Source organism: Aethalodelphis obliquidens, unplaced genomic scaffold (assembly GCF_003676395.1).
Source record: "Aethalodelphis obliquidens isolate GAN/ISIS:26980383/991018 unplaced genomic scaffold, ASM367639v1 scaffold28, whole genome shotgun sequence".
NCBI classification, from domain to species: domain Eukaryota; kingdom Metazoa; phylum Chordata; class Mammalia; order Artiodactyla; family Delphinidae; genus Aethalodelphis; species Aethalodelphis obliquidens.
This window is the reverse complement of record NW_020837972.1, coordinates 1863618-1889413: the sequence shown is the minus strand read 5'-3', so window position 1 is coordinate 1889413 and position 25796 is coordinate 1863618. Positions and strand designations below refer to the sequence as shown.

General features: G+C 54.2%; 1 protein-coding gene across 1 annotated transcript; it reads right to left on the bottom strand.

Annotated features, from left to right (window-relative positions):
• Positions 1 to 305: 305 nt before the first annotated feature.
• On the bottom strand, positions 306 to 25796 carry ZMAT5 (zinc finger matrin-type 5). The gene is made up of 6 exons (XM_027124353.1): positions 25682 to 25796; positions 14357 to 14511; positions 9533 to 9595; positions 7430 to 7510; positions 6062 to 6173; positions 306 to 708 (listed from the first exon to the last, which is right to left on the bottom strand). The coding sequence occupies exons 2-6, from the start codon at positions 14481 to 14483 to the stop codon at positions 579 to 581; spliced, it is 513 nt and encodes a 170-aa protein (XP_026980154.1). The 5' UTR covers positions 14484 to 14511; positions 25682 to 25796; the 3' UTR covers positions 306 to 578.

Below are 25796 nucleotides of genomic sequence, written 5' to 3'. Positions count from 1 at the left end.
CAGCTGTGCCATCTCACGGTTGGGCAGCAGCTCAGCACGGGCTGATGTGGGGGCCAGGACGGCAGACTGAGTGCTCAGCTCTCCTCCCCAGATCTGGGGCTACTGCACGCCTGGGCGAGTCACAGCCACGCTGGCTGCCCGCTGCCCGGCTGTGCTGAGCCTCTGCCGGCTCTCAAGGGAGAAGGGCAGCAGGCACCGGTCACCCTGGAGAGGACCTCACCTCACTCCAGCCCTGCCCATCATCTGACCCAGGGCCAGAGCACGGAGCTGAGGGCGCCAGGCAAGGGGCAAGAACAGCCGCACGATGGTGGTGGCGGACCTTCTTTATAAACATCTGGAAGGAAGTCTTCTCAAGATGTCCCGTTGGGGTGGGGGTGGTGGAGCTGCCTGGCTCAGAGCCAGGATCAGGGCTGCACCTGGTTGGGGAGGACACTTAGGCCTCAGAGAGGCCAGGCCAGGTCCGGTCTTTAGTTTCAGATGCTCCATGGGGTGCAGCAGGAGGGGGCCTGGGTTCCCCCGTACAAGCCCTTATCTTTATTGTGGCTGATTGGAGGGCTGACTAGGCAGGGATAAGGGACTCAGCCCCACTGGACGCTGGGCTGCAGGGGCCAGCCCCCAGGCGGGGGTGCCCGCAGGGATGGAGGAAGCTCCTGGACTGGTGGCCAGCCCACCGGGTACTGGAAGATGGTGGCTCTGATGGGTTCAGCCCTAGAGGGAAAGAAAAGAACAGAGAATTAGTGTGGAGCACAGCTCAGGCCCAGGCGGGGGCACCCCCCTCCAGTTCACCCTCCCCACCACCCCAGCTGTGGGCAGGGGCAGCTGCCTGTATCACCTTTCTGGAAGGCAGAGTCTCAGAAACACGCAGACCCTTTGAGCCAGCCACCTCACCTCTAGGATTGAGCGCAAGGAAATAGGGGGGCTGTGGGCAGAGACTGAGCTATAAGAAATGGAAATAACCTAAGTGTCCACCTCTGGGGGACTAATTAAATATATATGCACGTCCACAGCAGAGAATGCTATGCAGCCTGCGTGAGAATTAAGGCAAACTTATATGCACTGACGAGGAAAGGTGTCATGATGTATAATACCGTGTGAGTAGGGAGAAAAAGCAGCTTATAAAATAATGTATATAGCATGATACTATTTTTGTTTAAAGATATATAGCATATATAAATGCATAAAAAAAAACCTGGAAGACACAGCAAAATGTTAACAGTGGTTCTATCTGAGCGGTGCAATTATGGGTGATTTTTTTTTACTTCTTTATACTTTTCAAGAAAGTTTTTCAAGCACGCAAGCCTTTGAAATGAGAAAAAAATATTGTCTAAAAATTTTTTAAAAGCCTTATTTCTCATGCTACTTACTCCCCTTCCCCTTAAGGTCCACCGCCCCAGGAGCCACCTCCTAAGGCCCGGGGCCTATCTGAAGCACCCACCCTGTGTGCTCAGCCCGGGGTGGCCCTGTCCTAAGGGAGCCGCTGAGGCGCACAGGCAGCCTCCCCACCAACTGCTCCACATTCCGATCCTTCTGGACTCGACCCCCACTCAGACTGCCGCTCCAGGGCTGCTCTGCCCCTCAGGCTACCTTGAACTCACTTGGGAGCTCACGTCGCCCCTGTAGGACTGGAGCTCTCCAAGTGGGAGAGACCAGGGGATGGGGTGGCGTCCATCTGCTCCCGCAGTGCCCAGAGCCGGGCCTGGCACAGGGAGCCACCCAGTAAATGCTTGCTGATGACAAACAGCCATGCTGAGCGCTGTTACTGCCTGGATACTACTCTGCGCCAGACAGCACAGCCGAGAGGAACCTCAAGAATCCTTACTGAACCCCATTTTATAGATGAGGCAACTGAGGTGCATGGAATCAGTCACGGGCCCAAGCGACACAGTCTAGAATGGGGGGTGAGAGGCCGGAATGCCACCTACACGTGGGCCCCAGATGTTGGCCCCTCATGCTTCTGCCCCCAGCCCAGCCCAGCCCACCCCCAGGTCCCACTTTCAGTGAAGGTGAGGCCCTGGCAGGCTCAGGGGCCCAGTGGCCAGGCCTCTGCAGGACGGGAGCGTCCCAGGCCCACTGAGAGGTTTGAAGCCTCAACCAGCCACCCCTCCTGGGCCTGACCTGCTGTCGGACCCAGAGCAAGGGCTTCAGGCAGCCCCGGTGCAGCCTCTGGGGCCTCCCGTGGCGCGAGGACAGGGGAATCCCTGCTCGGCAGCCTGCTGCCCACTGGAAAGCACAGAAAGCGGCTCCCAGCATGATTTATGGTGCCGGGGAGATTTTATAAACTCCACCAGGCGCAGAGAAGGGTGGGAATGGAGGAGGCTCCGCAGTTGCTGGAAGGGAGAGCCCCAGCTGCCAGCCAAGCCCCGGCTCCCCGTGGGGCTGGGGTGACCGCAGTTCTCCTGAGAGGGTGTGATCCATCGGGGAGCCCCTTCTTGTGAGCCTCAGGCCCTTCCTCTAGGACACGGGTCAGACTCCCGGGCAGCTGAGGCCTCCCGCCAGGAGAAGGGTGCGTTCCCCGGGCCTCAGACATGCGGGCCCTGAGGCCTTGGAGCACACCCCTCCAGTCTGCACGGAGCAGACGGGGACACAGGTGCGTAGGACTGTGCTCGTGGCTTCTCTCTTGGCCTGTCTGCCCCGTCACAGGGACAGGGCAGCTCTCTTTCACCTGTCCCCAGCTATGGTCCTAATTAGAAGGAGAGAGTCTTAGGGAGGCACCTGGGCCAGAACAGTAGCACCAGCCCTGAGAGGGGTGCAAAGGGGAAGATTAAGACGGATAAAGTCACAACCTGAAGAGCCAACAGTGGAAAGCAGGGGCGAGCACTGGCCTCGCAGGGATCAGCCTGCTCACCTGAGGCTGGCCCCTCCCTCCCCCTACTGTCTGCTCCCAGCAGGTGCCTCAGGGTCGGTCTGCTGGGGCACGGGGAGGGTGTGGGGGGGTGGGGGGGTGAGGGGTGGGACAATGCACCAGGCTGGGGCCCCATTGAGCCTCCATCTCCCCTTTACAAGGATGGTTAGCCTGGCTCACCTTGAGGGCTCCGCTCAGCCTGTGAGGTCAGAGCCCTCGGGTCTGGGTGGCCCCAGGTGGGCCAGGCAGCCATCTCTGCCCTGTGTCCTGGGGGGAGGACACAGACACCCAGAGAGGAAGAGGGGCCACCAGACCCGTCCCCACGAGGCGCCCACGGCACTAATACTCAGGAATAGTCCTGCAGGCCGGGACCCTGCTCCCCCAAATGCTCTCTCATGCAGCCAACATGTCCTGGGTCTGCACCAGGCTGATGACAGTGTGAGCTCAGGGCCGTGAGCGGGAGGCCCGGGGGTGGAAGGGGAGAAAGGGGAGATGTCTCAGCTAAAGCCTGAAGGATGAGTCTGACTTTGCCAGGCAGACGTGGTGGTGGTGGGGCAGTTCCAGGCAGAGGAAATAGTGTGCACAAGGTGCCCGCAAATCAGAAACGCCCCACCACACCTAACCAGCTGCCAGGCGTCCGGCGGGACTGACAAAGAGGCCAGATGGGAGAGGTGAGAAGGTGACCCTCAAGGGCCGTGGAGGCGGCAGGGAAGTTCTCCGGGGCCCTGCAAACTGGGCTGTGGAGTCCGGGTCCCCCCGACGGGGAGGAAGCCCAGGAGGGTTTCAGCAGGGCCGGGGCCAGGGAGTGTTCTAGAAGCTGGTTGGGGCTGTTGTGTGGAGGATGGACTGGAGGAGCAGAGGCAGGTAGGAGACCAGGAAGGGCTGCCGTGACGTCTAGGAGAGCCAGGGTGGGTGAAGGGCAGAGAGGGCACTGTTGCCACAGGGCTGCCTTGATGGTAGACTCAGGGAACAGAGAGAGGCAGCCTCCTGGCTGCAATCCACCCCCCTGACCCCGCGGAGTGGGGGCCAGGGACGCAAGGGCAGAGCCCAAAGCCTGTGGGCTGCAGGGGGTGGGTATCATTTTTCATGAGACCAACCTGAGGGGAGAGGGCTGAGGAAGACCGAGGCTGTGATGGCAAAAGCAATGATAAATGGTCACCTCCCTCCTAACGACCTCCTTTTCTCAAGGCTGGACTGGCCTGCTCTGCCCAGAGAGTAATTCATTTTGGCCCCAAGCCCTCAGGAGGCAGGTGGACTTGTGCAAAGGCACAGAGAACAAGTGGAAAAGCAGGTCCCCTGGAAGGGGCCAGGTTGGGTGGTCAGCGGGAGAGGAGCCCAGGGGATAGGGTTCAGCCTAGGGTGGTCCCCAGCGGCAAGCTCTATTCCAGTCACTGCCATCCCAGCAGCCGGCTACTGCCACTACCACTGCAGACTTCCGGCTGCAGTGGCCAACCACTGCACTGGCCCTTGGCCAGCCCTAGACCTGGTAACAGAAGTGGCCCAGGGTCCAAAGCCAGGGCAGGGACCTAAGCTCTCTCTCAAGTGACAGCTGAGTGCTGCTAAGGGTAGTAGGTGTGTGACCAAGGCAGTCACAACCTCCTGGAGGGGAAGAGATTCCTCAGCTACAAACCGGGGGCACCAACCCCCCTAAAGGCTGGGGCTGAGTGCCGGGCACACCACAGCACCAACACACCTGATTATCACGTGGTCACCACTCTTCCTGCGACTCTGGGCCCGTCATTCAGCCTCAGTTTCTCCATCTTGTGCCCTAGTCCTCTGAGTCTCATGGTCACAGGCACGCTGCCTTAGAGAGCACAGGGACACATCTATCCCTAGGAAGGGACTTCAGGGCACCCATCTCTACCCACCCCCACGCCCCCTCAGCCCAGCCACAGGGTCTCCCTGAGCCCTCGGCACAAGCCCAGGGGGTGCCCAGGCCTCTGGGGCTCACTCCCAGCAGAGGAACTGTGGTGGCGGAGCAGGGAGGCAGCTGGGTCCAGGGAGTGGGGGAGCGGGGAAGCCCCCAGAGTTCTCTGAGTGGCCTCAGCCCCGAGCTGGGGTGCAGGACATGGGTCCCTGGACCAGTCCCGAGGGAGGTGCCCACACTACCAAGATCACAACCACTTCTGACAGGACCAGACGGAAGGGATGTCACATTCCAACACAGGAGTCATGACTGTACTATATATTTTCAAGGTCGGAGGACAAACTGGGCACAGATTTAAAAACAATTAAAGTTAATTTTAAAATAGCTTAACAAGCTCTCCTCACTGAGGCACGGAGAAGGCAAGAAGCTTGGCCCTCATCTCCTGGCGGAGCCTCAAGGGAAACCTCACCTCTCCCACAGACTGTCCCAGCCAGGCTGCTGTCCCATGAGGCCACCGGGTCCCAGTGCAGGACAGGAAAGGAGGCAGCCCAGCACGGGGTGACTTTACCAAGTCAGGCAGGTCACAGGCACATCCTTTAGCCCTTTTCCTCCCTTCTCTCTCTTTCAATACCTGGTAGAAGACCCCAGGAGCCCTGGCTTTGGTCTTGGCTGTGACCTTGAAGAGGAGAACCTGGGACGGCACACAGCACACACCTGTGGGCTCCTGACCCAGGGTGCTCCCCATACAAGGGGTAAAGCGCACCCTGTCCACTTATGAGCGTCCTGAGTGCTGGGCCCAGGCAGCAGCTGGGCCAGCCCCACCCCAGCCCCCTCCTCGAGGAGGCAGTGGGACAATGACAAAGAGCCTGTCACATGCCTGTGCAATCCCAGCTGTGCCTGCTCCGAGCTGTGTGCCCTTGGACAAGTCACATCATCCCATGAGCCTCACTTCCCCTTCTGCAGGGTCGGAGCAACCATGCCTATCTGGCAGGGCCTAGAGGGGACAGTGCGGTGACTGGCTTTCTGGGGCCTCAGTAACCACAGTCAGGCCTCTCCCTCTGGCAATGGACTTGGTAATGTGGAGTCAAGCTGGCTTGGCCACCTGCCCCCTTCAGCCACTGCAGACTCCACTAAGGCAGGGGGATGAGGCCTAGGCCAGGAACCTTCAGGCAAGTGCCCTTCAGCCTCTGGCCAGGGCTTGGGGACCCAAGAGCTCCCGATGTGGCCCCCACCTGAGGAGTCCTTTGGGGGCACCTGTGTCTGGTCCCTGGGAAGTTCGTAGAGACAAGGGCAAGCTGGCTGGGGTCTTGCAACTGGAGGGCATGGGAGAAGTGGACCCACAGGGCCTGTACCTGCTGCTTGGGGCCGAGCTCAGCTGCTGGGCTCTCTTCTCCAGCCAGTCCTCCACGTGGACCTCAGGGAGCTCGGTGACGTCTAGTGGCCACTCCCTGGCCCACCTCTCCTCTGTGGGGATAGAGAGACAGGCAACTGAAGGGCATACTCACCCCCATCTGAACCCCACACTCTCACAAAGCAGCTGGAACCTTCCAGAGGCGGGGGGGTAGGCACGGGCTGGGAGGCCAGGAGCAGGTCCTCTGGCCTGTCCCCATCCTGCAGCCACCTCCCCAGGTAGCCCCTCTGGGCCTCACTCTGCTTCCCCATGAAGTGAAGGCAAAACACTGGCTGCCTCCGAAGCTTTTTGGAGTTGGACACAGGACAGTTGAGAGCCTGGTCCTCAGGAGGGGTCCAAACCTGGGGTCAGGGAGGCAGTGTGGGCTGCAGAACAGGGCAAAGCCTGCGCTCTCCCACCACGAGCCAAAGGCTCTGAGAGACCATGGCTGGAAGAGCTGGACATACAGCTGTCACCAGGACTCGCTGGCCTGGCCCATAAGGCCTCACTTCCACCCTGGGAAAGCTCCTAGAAACCTGTGTTTGTGGCAGGGCTGCTGCTACACTGTCATCAGATCCCCAGGGCAGGGCACTGCCCACAGGGTCTGACTGGTCGGAGGGGAGTGAGGCCTATTGGTGGATGAGGGTGAAGGCCAGGCCACCCCAGACGCTCGCTGGCTGCCCGAGGCCACGTGGACAGAGGAGCCGCACTGGATGGGGGCTCACATAAGGCTCAGTTTCTCCATCCATTCAGTGAGGGGCTGCATGCGAAGATTGATAAAGACCATCTAAGTGGGAATTTCCTTATCTCTAATTGGAGCAGTAGGAAGTGAATTTCCCAAAGGCAGACATGCCAGTTTCCAGAGGGAAGCTGAACTTGCCCTTCCCTGTAGTCCCCAGGCCTGAGCATCCTGAGGGCAGGGAAGGTGCTCTCTTTATCCCCTTGTCCCCAGAGCGCAGTGGGGGATCTGCCAGGGGCCGAATAGGGGCTCCAAACACGTTGCCTGATTGAGGAAGGGAGGGTGGGTGTACATGAATGAATGCCAGGCTAGCAGGGCCCAGGTGGGGCTGAGGCACACCCTCGGGACTCCTGGACAGGAAGCCATGCGTGTCACTTTAAACCCAGCCAGGCACATGGATGGGAGCTCCCTGGCTCCTTCCCCACTCATGCCTGGGGTGGTTTGAAAGCAGTTCCTGATGCCCTGGATAGCCCTCAGCCTACCCCACATGGCAGCCACAGAAGAGGGGGAAGGGGGGAGACACAGGGCAGCATTCCCCTACATCCCCCCAGCACCCACCCCTGCCCAGCCCAGGGTCCCAGTGAAACGCACCCTCCACCTGCATACTCAGGTCCTGCAGGTCTCGCTCTGACATGTGGGAAAATCTGCAGTTGGAGCCAAAGTCGCACTGGCCTGCAACAGGAGGAGAGAGTCACTTGCTGCCCGGGATGGACTCCTACCATTGAGCTGAAGGGCAGCCTGATGAGGGGCCACCAGAGTTTTAGGGGCAGGGTGTTAGGGACTAAGGAGTAGCAACTCCAGCCCTGAGGAAGAAGCTGGACTCTCTCTGGCCCAGCCATAAGAGCAGCCAGCATGGCCTGTCTGGTCCACTAGGCCCTGCTCACAGCCCTTCCCTGGCCGGGGACCAAAGTCCACTGAAGCCTTTCATGATTGGGTTCCATAAGCCTCTGCAGGCTTGTCTCCTGTTACCTCCCCTTGCCCTGGCCCGTAGCCCCGACTACCTATGGGTGGGTCCCTGAGAGGGTTCTGCTTCCTCACACCCCCGCCTTGGTGCCCCCTGCCCATGGCAGGGGGTGGGGGGGGAGGAGAGCACAAGTAGCTGGACTGTGCCCCAGAAAGGCTTTAATGGCAGCTTTGTCAAGGAGGTACCAAAGTCCAGGTTGGCTTTCCAAATCTCAACTGGGGAGACCAAAATGTTTCTCAAAATAACAGGAGACTAGGGGGAGGAGGGATAAATTGGGAGATTGGGACTGACATATCCACACTACTATATATAAAATAGATAACTAATAAGAACCTGCTGTATAGCACAGGGAAGTCTACTCAATACTCTGTAATGGCCTATATGGGAAAAGAATCTAAAAAAAAAAAAAAAGAGTGGATATATGTATATGTGTAACTGATTCACTTTGCTGTACACCTGGACTAACACAACACTGTAAATCAACTACACTCCAATAAAAATTATTAAAAAAAATAGGGCTTCCCTGGTGGTGCAGTGGTTAAGAATCCGCCTGCCAACGCAGGGGACATGGGTTCAAGCCCTGGTCTGGGAAGATCCCACATGCCGCAGAGCAACTAATCCTGTGCACCACAACTACTGAGCCTGTGCTCTAGAGCCCGTGTGCCACAACTACTGAAGCCCGCGAGCCTCTCTGTGCTCCGCAACAAGAGAAGCCACTGCAGTGAGAAGCCTGCGCACCACAATGAAAGAGTAGCCCCTGCTCGCCGCAACTAGAGAAAGCCCGCACACAGCAACAAAGACCCAAAGCAGCCAAAAATAAATAAATAAATAAATTTAAAAAGTCATAATAATAGGAGACTAGAGGTGTCCTAAGACAGCCTTGCCTACCAGCAGCGTGTTCGCATCAAGGTGCAGCCCATGGGGAATGGCAGCCCCTGATTCGCAGGCCTGGTGCCCATTCTAGGGGCAGCATGGTCTCCTGAGGGGAGCACAGCCATTCACCCCGCTCTCCTAGGCCAACAGCAGTACCTCTCCTTGGTGCTAAGCTCCCTTTTACACCATGTTAATCATCATGGCTTTCCTCTTTGCCTTGGCTGCTAGGAAACTCAAGGCCAAACCCTTAGAGTATACAGGACCTCAAGGCAAGCATGGAGGAGACTAAGCATTCTTCTGGCCTTGTCTTATTTTTCCTACCCTTCTTTTCATCTGCCTTTGGCTCCTTCACTTACTGAGGTTTTTGTCTCTTTGAACTATATGCATCTTTATTAGCTGCGTACTGAGCAGTGAAATCAACACCCAGCGTCCTTTGTTCTAACCCTGGAGCTTCTCGGCATTGTCAGGCCTGTTCCTGTCTCCAGCCCTGCCTGCTGGGAGGGAGGGCACAGTGGAGGTCGGGCACAGTGGAGGTCAGGCTCCCAGGCTAACTTAATCAGCCAGTCTATTACACCTATTAGTATCTCCTGGATTTACTTGCAATCTCCCAGCCCTTGCTTGTTCTGGGTAAGCTGATAAAATCACATTCTAGGTCTGAAGAGCTGAGGACCAAGCCCTGGATGTCATAAGGCACAACCCCTGGCAAGGCCCCTGTTGACTGTGTCAAGTCAGCTGACACACCAAGGCCACAAAGCGGGCTCAGGCGGGAGGGTGGGGGGAGCCTGTGCAGAAGACCAAGCAGACCAGACAGGGCACGCTGGTCCCTAGGGGGACCTGAACGGAGTAGAACACTTTACCTGTCAGTAGAAACTTCCTGCAGGGCCGCTTGTTCTGCTCATCCAGCAAGATGGCAGCTGCATCTGCGAGGAGAGAGGATCTGGGTTCAGACTTTAGCTGAACACAGGCACTTCCTACCACTGAGATCAGGGAAGGAAAGAGGTCCTCATCCACGGAGAAGTGTAAGAGGGGATGACCACAGGTAGGGATGCTGGGCAGAGGGATCCGAGCTTCAGGTGACCTCAGCCCCACCCACCCCACCTAGACCCAGCCAAAGGCCAGGGCCAGGTTTGAGGTCAGAGACTCTCAACTTTGCACAGTAGATCATATTGGGAAGTGTTTTTTTTTGAAGTCTTGGTACCAGAAGAAGACTTCTCTGTACTGTCTTTGCAACTTCCTGAGACTCTCTAATTATTTCAAAATAAAAACCTAAAAAGCCCACCAGTAAACCCCAGGGCCCAGGCATCGCTCCATGGCCAAGGCTGTACCCCACCTCCCTCTGTTCCCCTCTCACACTAGCCACTGGCCTCAACAGGACTTCCTGGCAATCTTTCTGGATATGAACCTTAACCCCGGTTTCCTCCGATTTTTCCTACTTTTACTTTCATCATATAGGTACAGTTTAAATCTTGTATGCTCCTTGGTGGGCAAGGAATCAATCAGTCAAAATCTGTAAGTGAGTGAGACAAGTGAGGAAGGTGCCCTGACTCAGAGGCCCTCATGTCGCCCTGGAGGAAGGAGAGGCCAGGTCTGAGCTGTGCACTTTCCCCGTCCATCTGCTGCCTTTTCTAGAGGCTGCTGGGGTAAAGGAAAGACCATGGGCTACTGAGTCCAGGTACACAGGACCACATCCACCAAATGTCACCATGACCTCCACCTCAGAAGTCTAATGGCTGTTGGAAGCCTTATCCCACCTGACTTCTGACTTCTATGCTTCATTTCATGGTGTTAGCTATTGCTTTTCACTGGATTCCAAAGTCACCGAGTCAAAATAGTTCCCCTGGTGTTTCTGACCTTCACTCTAAGAGCCCCCTGGGTCCTCTGCTCTTCTTTGTTTAGATTTTCTGTTACACTTTCTTGTTTCTTTCCTAAATTTATTCGGAAGTCAAACACATCTCTGCTGGTTACTCCAAGATGGAGTCCTCACCACTAAATTCCTACTTAGCCCTCAAGTCAGACTTTCCAGCTGGAGCAGGTAACAAGCATTTCCAATCGAATACTCTCCAGGCCACGTCCAAATGGAGTGAGGGGTTAGGTGGGCTCCTCATTAACGAGCCCTGACTGGTAGATGAACTCTAAGTCTCAGTTTCCCCATATGTAAAATGGGAGGAAAATTCTCACCTGGTAGGGCTGCTGTCAACATTTAATAAGATAACGGATGGAGAGAGCACAGGGCAGAGGAGGTCCCACATTAGAATTGTGGGAAAGTGGGGCTGGGAACGGCTTCAGCATCATGGTCCCCGGGTGATGCTAATGTGCAGCCAGGGCTGAGAGCCTCTGGAGTGGCTGCTCAACAAACAGGAGCAGTTCTGACTCCATTTCCTCCTCATAAACCCACCATTTACATGAACATCCCCATTTTGCAGACGGAAAAACTGAGGTTCACACAGGGAAAGGGGGCACACACATAAGAAGTGGCAGTGCCAGGTCTGAACCCTGGCCTGTGCATCTCAAGCCCCCACCCTTTCCTGTGTGGTTGCTGATTTCCTGGTGGCTGGTGAGTAGCCGACTCTGAGGGAGGCTCCTCACTTCCTCAGGGCTGGCCTGCTGGGGTCGAGAGTTAGCTATCAGAGGACTTACTCCCGGGGCGGCCTGCAGGAGCGTGGGTGGGCCAGCAGCGTGGGGAGAGGGTCAGCACTGGACTTGTCAGACTCAGCCCACCCAGCTGGTGCCAGAGGCTTTCCCTGGGGAGGAGGGCTGGTGGAGGGCGTGTGGACATTGCCCAGGGCCCCACTGGGGTAGGACAGCTAAACTGGAAATGGGGCTGAGTCTGAGTCTTAGACAAGGGGCCCTGGTGGGGTAACTCAGTATGGGAGAAGAGTTCCAGGCTGCCCAGCATCTGGCTGGTGGTTCTCAACTCCAGCCACACGGCGAATCACTAGGCAGCTTTTAAAGTATACACAGCCCAAGCCCATCTTTCTCAGGTTCTGTTGTAATTCATCTAAGGGGAGGGCATGAGAATTGCTAAAAGCTCCTTAGTGATTCTGAAGTGCACCCAGGACTGAGAACCCCCAGCCACAGGCCCTGCTCCTCCGCCTGGCGTTCAAGGCTCCTCATGATCTGACCCTATTGGTCCTTCTCGCTTCAGCTCCCCAAGCCAACAGCTGCCCTGCTGCCCTGGGTTTGTTTGCTTGTTCACTGAGATATTCATCTAACAAACATTTACTGAGCGCGTCCTGTGTGCCAGGCGCTGCGCCAGGATGAGGATTTAGTGGAGAACAAGTCAGACCTGGTCCTTCCTTCCACTCCAATAGTCACACTAATCCATGTGGATATAAACGGGGTAAACAGCCAGCACGCAGCCAAATGACCTGACCTGGCCCAGGAGTTGAAGAGGGCGTCCTGGAGGACTGTCTGGGGTGGGGAGGACAGCAGGAAAGGCATGCCTGCAGAGGGGACGGTACTTGTGGTGGTCAGTGTGGCTGGAGCTTGGAGGGACAGGTCAGCAGGGCTTGGAGGCCTGGGTGGGACAGGGGTTCCACCCAGAACACACTGTTGTAATGGGGTGTGAGGTTACACAGGAGAGGGGCCCTGTTTTATTCACCTTTAAGTCTTCAGAGCCTCTCTGGGAGCCAAGGACACGCTAAGCGCTCACCAAGTGTTGGCCGAATGAATGAGCCATGAGATAAAGGGTACAAGGCCAATCCTTCTGTGGACCCATAAGCATCGTTCTTACTTAGTAAGTCCTTACGTGCCATACAGTCATCAGGAGATTACTGAGCCCCGTCACATCCCTGGGAGGGGGGGTATGGCTATTACAGCTGTTTTACACATGGCAAAGTTAGGGCTACAGTGCTAGTGAGTGACACGTTGGGACTGACATCAGGCAGCCCAGCTCCAGGGCCCATGCCTGTCCTGACCAAGGCAGATGGATCATCAGCCCTCTGAGGGTTAAGGGACTTGTTCAAGGCCATGAAGCCGGGAGCAGAGCAGGTCTCGAGTCCTAGCTGAGGCAGGGTACCCTGTGCCCTTGCAGAGACTGTGCTGTGTGGTTGTGCAGGTGAGCTGGAGCCCTGGGGAAGCCTCCCAAGGAAGGGGAAAGAGCTCATATGTCAGCTTGGGGACCAGGGTGAGGTGATCCACTGCTCTGGATTTCTAAGTCACCACCTGTAAGTGGGGCTCCCTTGCCTGCCCAGCTTCCCTCGAAGTGCTGTTTTAAGGACTGGATATGGCTGGGGATGTGAGCGAACGCTGGGAACCCTGAGAAGGGGCTCGTGGCACCCACTGTTTCATCTTTTCTATAGCCCTCTTCCAATCAACCTGTACCCACGGGGCCAGGGTTCTTGGCTGAAAGTCTGGGACTAGGAACAAACACCAAGATAACCTTGAGGCCTAGCACCACGCCAGATCGCAGCCCCTACTGGATTTGGGGTACAGGGAGCCTCTGCCTGACACCAGGTTCAGAGGCCTCTGAGGCACCTGGGAGACCCCTCCGCCCCTGAATTCCCCTCTGCCCCCACTCCCAGCCCCTTGCAACCATAGTGGCTTGGCCACCCTCCCTCACCCAAACCTGCCTCTGGGGATGGGGGTCAGGGGATCAGTGTTTTTTATTTTAAGGTCTCTAGGTGATCCTAACTCAAAGGGTTTAGATCTGCTGCCTTACAGAGTTACTGAGAAAAGCAAATGACAGACCATGGAAGGCACCTGGCATACAGCAGGCACTCAATAAAATGTGAGTGACCTGAATCTGAGTCACAGACCAGGGAACTCTCTGTCTCCCCTTCTGAGCTGCTGGGACTCAGCTCCTTCCTTCCAGCCTCTGGGCCCTGTCCTGGAATCCTGCTCCCCAGCTCATGGAGCACCGGCCCTGCCCCGGCTCATTCCAGAAGCTCCTGGTCACCCCACCCCACTGCCACAGTCCCCCTCCATTTGTCCAGCTCCTGGCGCCTCTCTCACTACGGCTCAGTGTGGCTAAAGACAGCAGAGCAGCAGCAGCTCCCCTCCAGCCAATGCTCCTGGGTGCCAGGCCCTGTGCCAGGTGCTTATGGCCTTAATTCCTTTGCCTCATAAGCCTTTCCCAGAAGCAGCTCAGTCATTCGACAGCCATTTACTGCGCCCCCTGCTCAGGCAGCAGTCGGCCATCGCCATCAAACGTAGCTCTGGTCGTGGTGGCTATTGCCCACAGCCCTTCAAAGGCTGCCCTCTGCCCATCCCCCTTACCGTGGCCTCCGCAGGCCTGCATGATCTGGCCCCGGCCCTGTGGCCAGCCGTGGTCCCTACCATGCTCCTTCTCATCCTCTCTTTGGCTCCGAGAGCAGCTGGCACTTTGCCCTCTGCCCAGGATGGAGCACTGGCTTTTCCCTACCTTTCAGCTGTGGGCCCAGACATTAGCTCCTTAGAGCTCCTTAGAGAGGCCTTCTTCGTGGCCACAGTGTCCCCAGAGCCTGGCAAGGCGTCAGAGAACGGAGCCCTCACTCAGGATTGCAGGGAAAGGAGCTCGCCTTCCACCTGCCCTTCTGAGGGCCCATCTGCCCCAGGGGCCAGCAACCCAGGCCTCCTCTCTTTTGCTCCTCAAAGAGCCCAGACCAGCACTGTCACTGGCCCGCAGCGTTTCCCTGTCTGATGATAAGAAAGACTGGAGAATAGGGCTTCATCAGCCCGGCCGCCAGGCCGGCAACACCCACCTCGGAACATGTCGTACCAGAGCTTCTTGGCCTTGAGGTGCTGCAGCCCGTTCAGGTGCTTCTTGCGGTTGTGGAGGTTGTCCTGGAAGGAGCGGTCGCAGTAGTCGCAGAAGTAACGCTTCCCCATGGTCACCCCCGCCAGGTGCTGCTGCTGCCTGGGAAGTCGCAGGGCGCTGGGTCAGAGCGCAGAGGAAATGCCACCACCCTGCCTGAGCACGCCCGGGGGCCAGGCCTGCGCCACGTCAGGAAGGCTCTACTTACCCACACCAGCTCGTATGAACTCCGCAACAGCCCATGAGGGGCTACCCGGGCAGATGCTTATGGCCTGAGAGGCCTCATTCCAGTGGGGTCTTTTAACAGTTCTGACACCCAGCTTCCACCCCAGGTCGGTTAAAGCAGAAACACAGTGGGTGAGGCCTGGGCATCAGCATGTTTTAATGCGCCCCAGGGAATTCTTGTCTGCAGCCAGGCTGGAGAACCACCACCTCACCCACTCTGGACAGCACCCCCCACCACCTCTGACGTCCCCTCTCCTGTTCCTCCATGCTGGCCGCACAGCACCCCCTCTCTGCTCCTCACACGTGCCAGGCACACGCCAGGCACACGCCCACCTCCCGCTGTTTGCACCTGCTGTTCCCTCTGCCGGGATGCTCCCCCCGCATACCTGCCCCGCTTGCTCACTTGACTCCTTCGATCTTTGCGCAAATACTACCTTCTCAGTAATCTCCCATGACCACTTTATTTAAAATTGCAGAACCCTCCACTTAGCTTTCCCCATTCCCTGCTTCACTTTTATCACCTTTGAAGTAATAAGTTACTTGTTATGTTTATTATATTTTTCTTTCCTTCAACAGGAATATAAATCCATGTGGGCTGGGATATTTTTGTGTTTTTGTTGTTGTTGTTGTTTTTAGGACACTCACACTTTATTTTTCTACATAAAATTTACAAAGCCCCAGCCCCCAAAGTGGTGCACGGTACAGAGTAGGCAACCAAATATTTGTTATTCAACAATGAGTTAATTCCCATTTTCCTTATGGGACAACTGGGGTTCACAGAGAGGAAGCGATTTGCCCAAGGTCACACAGCTGGTAAGCAGAAGGCAAACCCAGGTGCCCTAAAATCCCGCTGCTGGTGTCCTCCCTTCCACAGCCAGCTTAAGGCTTAGAGAAGCCAGAGGGCTCAGGGAGAAATGCACACAGCTTCGCAAGGAGACCAGCTAAACACTTAGGTGGCAATCACAGAGGGAAATGAGAACGTTTCAGGGTCTTCAGATACTTAAGACCCCTCAGTCCTGGTGACCACAGCTGCCACTCCTGACCCAGGAGATCTGCAGCCATGACTCAAGGCCAGCCCTTGGGTCCCCGTTTGGTGTCACAAGACCAGAGGACAAATGGGTTCACTCAGGGCCACCAGGTGGGATCTGCAAAGGCTGAGCCCAGAATAGCCTCTCACCTTTCAGGTCCTATAGTCTGACCCCTCATTTCCCAGAGCAGGTTCCTGAGGCCAAGAGGAGGAAGAAAAGTGACTTCCCCAAGGTCACGAGGTAGCAGCCCAGGCCAGCGGCAAAAGCCCCAGACTCTCAGAATCTGGCTAGTAAAGTTAAAGCTGAGACCTGACCCACAGAGCAGAGAGATGGGGGAATACATGTTGGGAAGAAGAGAACGGGGAGAGACACAGAGACAAATAAGCCCCTGGACAGTCCAGGCAGCCAGGCGAGGGATGGAGGAAGCCGCTCCTGCGGCAGAGACAGCAGCCATTAAGTCAAGGGCTGTAATGGGATCACGAACAGTCATTCAAAATGAAAATGTATAAAACCTCTCTTCTCCCATTACTGCTGAGAAACCGCATCCCAGACACGCGGACTTGATATATTAAATTTGGCAGCTCTAATACACCCCGTCTTGCCAATAAACTTATAGGAATTGGACTGAAATTGTAAGAGATGAACGTTTAACGGCCGAGTGCTTAACTAAGCCATTCATGAAGGCTGAAGCTCAGAGGAGCCACTGGCTCTGGAGCATAAAGGGGAGGGGACGGGAGGGCCAGTGGGAGGGGCGTTCCTCCAGGAGACTGATAAGGAACAGTGGCTCTGCGGCAGACTTAGCTAGGCAAAACCACACAGGGCACTGGGAAGCTAGCTGTGTGACCCTGGACCTCTCCAGGCCTCTACTTTCACTGTAGGAATATGGGGCGGTGGGTCCAACGGGTTGGCTGATTGCTTAGGGAGCAGCACACAGAAGTTTGAATCCAAATGAATTATTAATAAAAGAGTAACAGCAATACAAATGACACTAATAATGTCTGGCATTAAGCAAGTGTACAATAAATGTTATGTAATATTTGATGCACTAAGCACCTACTATGTGCCAGCACTGGGCTAAAAGCTTTATAATCCATCATCTCACTTAATCCTCAGGACAACCTGTGAGGTTTCAGATGAGGGAACTGAGGCTCCAAGAAGTGAAGTGACTTAGCCAAGATCATGCTGCTAGAAAGCAGCCGAGCTGGACTTAGGACACAGGCAGGATGGCTCTAGAGCCCACACTCCTAATCACTTATGAAAGTCGCCTCCTAACAAATCATACTGATGACAGCTTTCCTTTACTCACTATACCCCCAGGACCATGTGGCCCCTTTAAACCCCAAGAGGTATGTATTACAACCTCATTTACGATTGAGGAAACTGAGGCCCAGAGAGGTGCTGTGAGGTGCCCCAGATCACACATCCAGGAAGGGCAAAGCAGGTCTCCAACCAAACCACCAGGAAATGAAGATCGCATGCCCCTCTCCCAACCTGCCCAGCAACACCGATTCAAATGATGAGCCCCTCGGGGCTGGGCTGTGTGTGCCTGTGTGAGCGTGTGTATTTGTGTTTTCCCCTCTCTCTCACATGCACAAACCATGGGGGGCACACCAGCCTCAGCTGAGGGCCATCGTGGCAGCGCTGCCCACCCGTGCCTCCCTCTGCCCACCCTGGCCACCCCTCATCTGGCACAGGGGAAGTGCTCAGCCGTCCAGGACGGGTCAATGGACTTTGTGTCTAGTCCCAGCTCTGCCAGGTGAGGATGTGGCTCTTGCCCTCTCTAGGCCTCGGTTTCCCCACATGTGAAGTGGGAGGCAGACAGCTAGACCAGGTGATCTCTAAGGGCACACACACACACGTGTGTCACTTAGCACAGAGCCTGGCCCACAGGAGGCCCTCCAGAAACATTGGCCATCATCACCATCATTATTATTAGCCTCCAAAAGCCTGTATTTCAGAAAACTGAGACTCAGAACAAGGAACAGGATATCAGTGCCCAAGTGACCTCTGTGGTCAGCTATTCCATATTACAGATGAGGCAAGGGAGGCCAGTAAAGGGAACTGAGTTGTCCAAAGCACACAGCACAAGGCAGGGGTGGGACTGAACCTCAGCCCCTTTGGCAGGCTAAGACCTCTGCCTGCACAGCAGCTCTGCAGAGCCCCCAATGCCCAGGAACGGTGTCAAGGGAGCAGAGCGGCTTTAGAGGGGCCAGCACTTCCTGCCTCCTTCACAGGCCTGACCCCATGGAGGCAGAGGCCCTGTCCCTGGTTAGGAGCTGGCCTCCAGCAGGGTGACCTCACCCAGGCATCATCCAGGTGTGAAGTTCTAGAGCTCCTGACCCAACTCTCTCCCGCTCCAGTGCCCCGGCGCACATTAGCAAAAGATGCGGCTGCAGAATCCTCTGGACAGACACAGCACCGGGCCAGACACACAACTTGGCAAGCAGAGTGTATTTCACTCTGCCTCACCTCGTAGCCAGGCGTCCTTGCACAAGGCACAACCTGCACCACCGCACTTGGCAGCCCTGAGTGGGAGGTCAGGGAAAGGGGAATGGGGACAGCCGGACATCTCTACGGCACCCAGACACCAGCATGGGGTGCTGACTAAGCTGGCCCTCTCTGCTGTGATTCATCCTCGTCCTCTGAGGCTGGCGCGCTCTGCAGTGTGTGAGCGAGGTCCTGTCCGGAACACAGGACCATCCGGCCCGACTCCCTCACCAGGAACACAGGCAGTGCCACCCACCCACTCCCAGAGACCAGGTCCACGGTGGCGACAGCATCTGCTGGCTCCCTGGAGCTTCGCCAGGTGACAGGGTGGCTCCTCATGGGCACGGGGCAGAGGGCAATGCTAGTGGGACCACCCTCTGAGGTCACACAGGCCTGGGTTCAAATTCTAGCTCCACCACTAGAAAGTTATTTCATCTCCCAGAGTCTGTCCTTAGCTATAAAACAGGGACCCCGCTGCTGCTGTGAATTTACCACCACAGAGAATGGAGGCCGTTACTGCTGTTGCCATCATCCCCTGGGAGGCTCACTCCCCTCCTACCCCCAGCACGTCCTGACCAGTTGATTTAAAATTGCAGCCAAAGTCACAGCAGCAAACACGTCTGCCCCCTCACCACCTGCTGTTTTCCATAGCTCGTCTCACACACTGATTTACTGTCACAAGAGCTGCCTCCCCACTAGAATACAGGCTCCACGAGGGCAGAGGGTTCTGTCTGTCTGTCCAACTGCACCACCCGGAAGAGAGGATCAAATGCAGAACTGCTGGTGGAATAAGCGAGGGAGCCACCTGTGGAACCCAAGGCCTCCCGCCCTTCGCTCACCGACCCTCTTCTCCACAAGCCTGAATCTGGGGACGAGGACGGGGACGAGAAGAGAGACATGTAAGGCCCCCAAAAGCAGGTCTCTGCCACCCCCACCCTCCCCGCAGGGCTTCTGTCTCCAGCAGGGCCCCCACTACCGACTTAGACCACACCCGGCGAGCCCACGGCACCTGACTGCAGGCCTCCGGGCTCAAGGAAAAGATGACCAACGAGTTGAGACGCTGTGGGGTAGAAGAAGGAAGAAAGGAGAATCAGATTTGACTCCTGTGTGCTAGGCATTCTCTTATTTAATCCTCACAGACCCTCGGAGTAGATATCAAGGCATCCACTTCGCAGATGAGGAAACAGGTTCAGAAACTCTCACTCCTATTTTGCTCAAAGCCACGACCGGGAGAGACACTGATAAGGAAGATTTCTCATCAACCTGAGTGCTGCGGGTGGGCCAGTGGTGCTGAGGGCCCCCGTGCACCTCCTGTGGAGCCCTCACCAGGCGTGCCAAGGCACACCGGAGCCAGCATTCACACTGGGGCCTGGCTGACCAGGGACCCATTCTCTCCCCACCCCACCACTCCACCGTGAGGCTGGCTCAAGGCAGACATCTGTGCTTCACTGATATTCTTGGTTGCTTTCATCACGTGCGTCTCAGGTACAGAGCTGGCTTTGGCACAAGGCTAAAATCAGTCAACAGCTCAGCCGTGGCCAGGGGCTGGGATGCATGCTTAAATTATACAGGACTTGTGCTCACCACATGCTGCCCTCGAGCTTACCTGTCATTTCTTCTAATTATGGCACCACCAGACCCCAGGTGAACAGCAAACCGCAGCCAGAGGATGGCTTTACTGCACGCCCACTAGGAGCATGGCAATGTCCCAGCGCCACATATGCCCGCCGTCTGGAGTTGGCGGCATCGGACCCGGCCCCTGCAGGTGGCCTGCAGACTGCCTGCTCAGGACCCAGCTCCAACAGAAGTGCCAAGAAGATCCAGATGTCTCCCCTGATAGGAGCCCTGATATGTTAAGGGTCTCCCTCAGATGTCCCAGGGTTTTGTAGCAACCACGAAGCTTTCTCATCCTGACCTTATTCACGTGTTCACTTTTTTTTTTTTACATCTTTATTGGAGTATAATTGCTTTACAATGGTGTGTTAGTTTCTGCTTTATAAACGTGTTCACTTCTTAAAGTAAAGTATATCATCCACTCTCAGCAATATAAGGCAGTGGGGACTCCACCCACAGCGATTTCTTAACTCAGCAGGTCTGGGACAGGGGTAGGGTCTAAGGAGGCCCTGATGCAGAGTCCACAGACCATACTTGCAGAAATGCTGGTCTAAGGGGGGAGATGACAGACTGAGGAACAGAGAAGGAGGGAGTTTGCCTGAAGTCACACAGGCCACACAAGTCAGCCCTTACTGTATAGCCATCCACCCAGGCCTGAATCCCAACCCTGCCATTCGCGGGCTGTGATACTCTCGTCAAACTACCTACCCCTGAGCCTCATCTGGAAGTCGGGGGTAATAGTACTTTTCACAGGAGTACTGTGAGGATTGAATCATGCATGCTAGGTGCTTGGCAGAGTGACTGGCAAGCCAGTGCTGCTTAATGCACATCTGTGGACGTGGCAGCCAGCCTCTGTGGCACCCAATGACCCCACCTCCTGGTGTCTGCACTTTGTGCCTCCCGTTCCAAAGCGTATCAGGGTTGGTCTCTGTGACTAAGAGAAGAGAGCCGAGGGATGGTATGTCACCCCCAAGATCAGGTTATAAGACAACGTGGCTTCCATCCTGGTGTCTCCCTTTCTCTGATCACTTGTTCTGGGGGGAAGCCAGCTACCATACTGTGAGCAGCCCAGTAGGGAGGCCCACATGGCAAGGAACTGAGACCTCCTGCTAACAGCCAAGTGAGTGGGCTTGGAAGCAGACCGTCCAGCCCCAGTCAAGCCTTCAGAGGAGGGCAGCCCTGGCTGACAGCTTGACAGCAGCCTTGTGGGAGACTCTGAGCCAGAACCACCCAGCTACGCCACTCCGAAATTCCCAACCATCGGAAACCGTATCAGATAATGTTTGTTGTGGTAAGTCACTAAATTCTAGGGTAATTTGTTATGCAGCAACAGCTAACTAATACAGTGAAATAAATGAATGGAGAAGCTAAATCACTTTATAATTTGTGATGGCCACAGGTACAAAGTGCCCCACAATGCAAAACTCTCCTGAGTCAAGTCAAAGGAGGGCCCCCCTCCCACTTGCATATGCACAACCCTAAAGTTCCATGGTTCCCTTTTCAGTCATTCATTCACCAGCCAAACACACTGAGCACTTCCTCTATGCCAGACTGGGGTTCACGCTTCATGACACAGAGTCCATGCTCTCACGAGAACGTGAGCTGAGTATGTGCTGGGGATGGGTAGCCGACAGATGTGCCCCCAGTAACAGTCATAGGTAACAAGCTCTGTGCCGGGGGTCCCAAAGAGGGGCGCCTGCATCCAACAGGGACTTCCTCCAAGGAAATGATCAGAGATCATCTCGAAGATCTAGGTACCAAGGTGAGCACTGCAATGTAGCTTGTCCTGAAACCAAACTCCAAATGTCCAAGAGTAAAAAGAGCTGACAGTTATCCATTGCTCACCACATGCCAGGCAGACCGCTCAGGGTCCTGTGTAGAGAGGGGGAAGGGGTTCAATGATGATGTACAAAGCCTACCATCCTCATTTTACCCTAAAAATAACTTTGGGTAGAGGGAGCCCACAACTGGCAAGGAGCAAGAGTAGGGTGTGAGCCAACCTATTCAATGGTGCCATTAAAAATCAAGTCAGGTTTCCCTGGTGGCGCAGTGGTTGAGAGTCCGCCTGCCGATGCAGGGGACACAGGTTCGTGCCCCAGTCCAGGAAGATCCCACATGCCGCGGGGAGGCTGGGCCCGTGAGCCATGGCCGCTGAGCCTGCGTGTCCAGAGCCTGTGCTCCACAATGGGAGAGGCCACAACAGTGAGAGGCCCGCATACCGCAAAAAAAAAAAAAAAAAAAAAAATCAAGTCAAAGTAATACATCAACTATACTTCAGTTAAAGAAGAATCAGTCAAAGGGAACAATTCCCTACAGGGACAAAATGTTCATCCCATATTGTAAATGAAAAATGACTCATTGTCACAACAGTATGTACAACATGATACCACTTTTTTAAGGAGAAAGAACTTCCTGCCTCAACACACACATACACACAGACACACACACAAAGACTGGAGAAGACACAAAATACTTACTGTAGTTATGTCTAGAGAATAAAATTACGATGTGCGGGATTTTTTTTTTTTCATTTTGTGTTTTTCTGTTTTTCTAAGTTTCTACTTTTGGCGTGTACAGTTTTAAAATTTTCCCCCAAAATTCCCTTCAAAAAAGTGGGAAATTTGTCAGGCAGGGATAAACCCTATTCCTTCTCCCTTAGGAGGCTGCCATGGATGGTTCCAGTGACCCGGTTCACCTGGATGAACCGGCCGGGGGTGGTGTTGAAAGGGATCTAGCGTAAACATTTTCCTCAGTCCAGGCTGACGGTTGATAGGACAAGCCCTGATTCCAAGTGGACCTGGCCCAGTGAAGGTCAGCTGAACCCAAATCTGGGCTCCAGGAGCTTCAGGATGGAGACAGTTTCTCACCAGATAGTTAGAGGTCCCAAGAGGCCAGAGTTTCCAAATAGGAAAGGCAAAAATAGTCTGAAAGAGGCTCTTGAACCATATACCCTGACTCATATAAACACCTCTGCCTTTCCCTTCTCTCCCCACCACCAAGTCTGGGCTCCAAATACCATGTGACTCTCTGTTACCACTGCTCAAGTCAGGTCTCACCCCTTCACATCTGGACCAGCCTCCTTAGTTCAGCCCACCCTTGGCAGCATCAGATCAACCCTCTCAAAACAACTCCTCAAAATTTTCCATTGCTCCTGGTGAGGAGCTTATTAAAAATGAAGTCTCCTGAATCAGATCCTCAGGAATTCTGGCTCAGCAGATCTGGAGAGGGGCTCAGAAATTTGCATTTTAACCAGGGACTCTAGCCACCCCCAGTAGGTACCCCCAAGAAATAAAAGCCTGGAGAACTGAGCTTCCACTGTTATTGACCTCTTCATCCCCTGCATCCCAAAGGCAGCCTTTGCTGAAGGCAATCACTCTGGGTAGACACAGCCCACAAATCTGTGTCCCAGTCAGAAACTGGTCAGACTATGAACCACCTCAGTAAGCTGAAATGGTAACCCTGACTTGATGAGAATGCTAAGCACAATTTGTTAGAGTGGATAAAAGTGTTTTCTTACTGGCTAAGCATCCTGTCACACTCCAGGAAAGCTTAAAATTGAAAACAGAGGTAGTAGACTAAATCAATTATTGTACTAATGTTCCCGTCCTAAGATTATTAATAATCAGTGTCTACCTGGTGCTTAAAAGTATCACATTGAAAAGAATTTGACATGTTGAGTATATAACAGAAAAGCACTGTGATTCCAGTTTAAAGTATAAAAGTTAAAATATGTAGTTAGGTAATTGATAAAGTATCTGTCAGTAATTGATATGAAACTTGTGATTCTAAGTTGAGGGGTCAGCAATGGTTGGAAACACTGGCTGCACGTTAAAATCACTGAGGTGCTATAAAAACTACTAAGGGTGCCCGCCACATCCTAATTTCTTGTCAGAGATGGAGCCTGTATTTTTTGAATCCCCCGACTGAGAACAAGTTGACAAAACAGAATTTGACTAAGTTTGTTAAAAGTATTGAAAAGTATTAAAATTTATTACATTTATAAGGTTAATTTATTAGATTTTCTAGTAACTGTTTAAGTATTCTGGGGAAATTATGCTTGTTAGGTTATATATCTGAAGTACTTAAAAAGAAAATCAAATATATTAAATGTATAAGTGGACTTAAATGTGTAAGGGAATGTAACTGAGCTGAAGATAGGGCTGAATGTTTAAAGGAATTTAGTTTGTTCAAGTTGAGTTCAAACATTAATCAAAGGGAAAGTTAAGGTCATTTTTCTAATTTTTCTAGATTTATGTATAGAATAATAATTTCTAAGTTGAAATCGATGGCCTAAAGAAAATTAGATTTTTAAAAAATTGTTGCTCCAAAATGAGAATGAACTAAAAAGGCAAAAAAATAAAACAAGTCCCACCTTAACTCCCTGTGGTCTTCCCTACCCATCTCACCTAAAATAATTCCTCCCTCCTCTGAACTCCTCATCTGGGAAGTTATCAGCAAGATATAAGTATTCTTTCCCAGAAGCTTCACAACTTCCTGCCCGAAAGGGCTACCAGGACGCTTTGCAAATAGAAAATAACCGCATGGTGGATATAGAGCATTTCACGTTTTTCCTACCAGTCCCCAAACAAGGCATTACTGTTGCTTTTACAAGTCAGAGGCAGATCCAGGTCTCGAATCCAGTCCCTGGTTTTCAATGCCACACGTACGTCAATGACTTTTATCTCTGGCTCAGGCCTCTCCTCTGAACTCCAGATCCAAATCCCAATTAGCCTCTGGACCCCTCCATTTGATGCCTAAGGGGCAGCTCAAACTTAATGTGGCCAAACAGAACTTAAGATCATCCTGTTGATTTTAAGTTGCTGAGGTCAAAACTTTGATGCCATTCTTGAGTCCTTTCCTGTAAGCCCTTACATGCATCTGTCAGCTTGTTCTGTTTGTCCCACCTCCAAAAATACATCCCAAATCTGATCACTACTCTAATCCACACCCTAATCTAAATTACCACCCTGCCTCAATTGACCCACCACAGCAACTTCCCCTCTTCAGTCTGTTCTCCAGAGCAGCCAGAAATGATGACATTAAAATGTAAATTAGATCATGTCACACCGCAGCTTAAAACCCTTCATTGGCTTCCTAGTGCAATTAGAAAAAACTAAGACTTTTTACCACGGGTTACAAGGCCAGATATGAGCTGACCTGGGCCTACTTCATAGTCCACTCTACTTTTTTCCCCCTCAAACACCCCAGGATAGAACAGCCTCAAGGCCTTTGCACCAACGTTTTCCTGTTTGAACGGCTACCATTCACTCAGGTCTAGGGTTAAGTGTCGCCCTGGGGCCCACCTTGTCTAAAATATTACCACCACCACCCCCTCCCCAATCAACCTTTCTTCAGCTCTACAAAGCATTACTTCAAATGCATTACAAGCATTCATTACTGCACCTTCCCATCTACCCATACACAGTAGAATGGGCACTCCATGAAGGCAGGGACTTGTTCACCGCTGGGTCCCCCAGCGCAAGGCCCAGAGGCACTTAGAAAACATGTGCTGGACGGCCCTAGTCCTCCAAAGTCCTTGCTATTTCTATTCCCAACAAGGAATGAGTGGATCTAGGTCTCCTGCCTTCCAAGCCAGGATTGCCAGCTGCGAAACCCAGGGATGAGGGTAACATGAAGCATAAGCAGAATCGCCACTTCCCCTGAGTCTGGGCAGAGGGATTCAGTCCCCAGGATCCGACTTGTTCCACAGGCTCCAACTCTAGCCCTGGACTTGGGGCTGACAGAGACAGGACAGGGGACAAGCCTGGGACCGGGCACCCAGGCCTCGCTCCCCTATCCACTCCGCATTCCGTTTAATAGTGTGGCCCGCCGCGGGGCTCGCGGACTTAGATGGAAGAGCCCAAGCCCTCCCGTGGGGGTAAGGACACTCGCCCTCTACGTCCCGCCAAAAAAGGTACCTGGCTCCGCGGGGCCCAACGGCTCTGAGCTCCTCCTCCTGCGCCCTCACGCCACGAACTGCTTGCTGGGATTTGTAGTCCTTCCTTGGGTATCGGTCCACCCTTCCCAGAAACC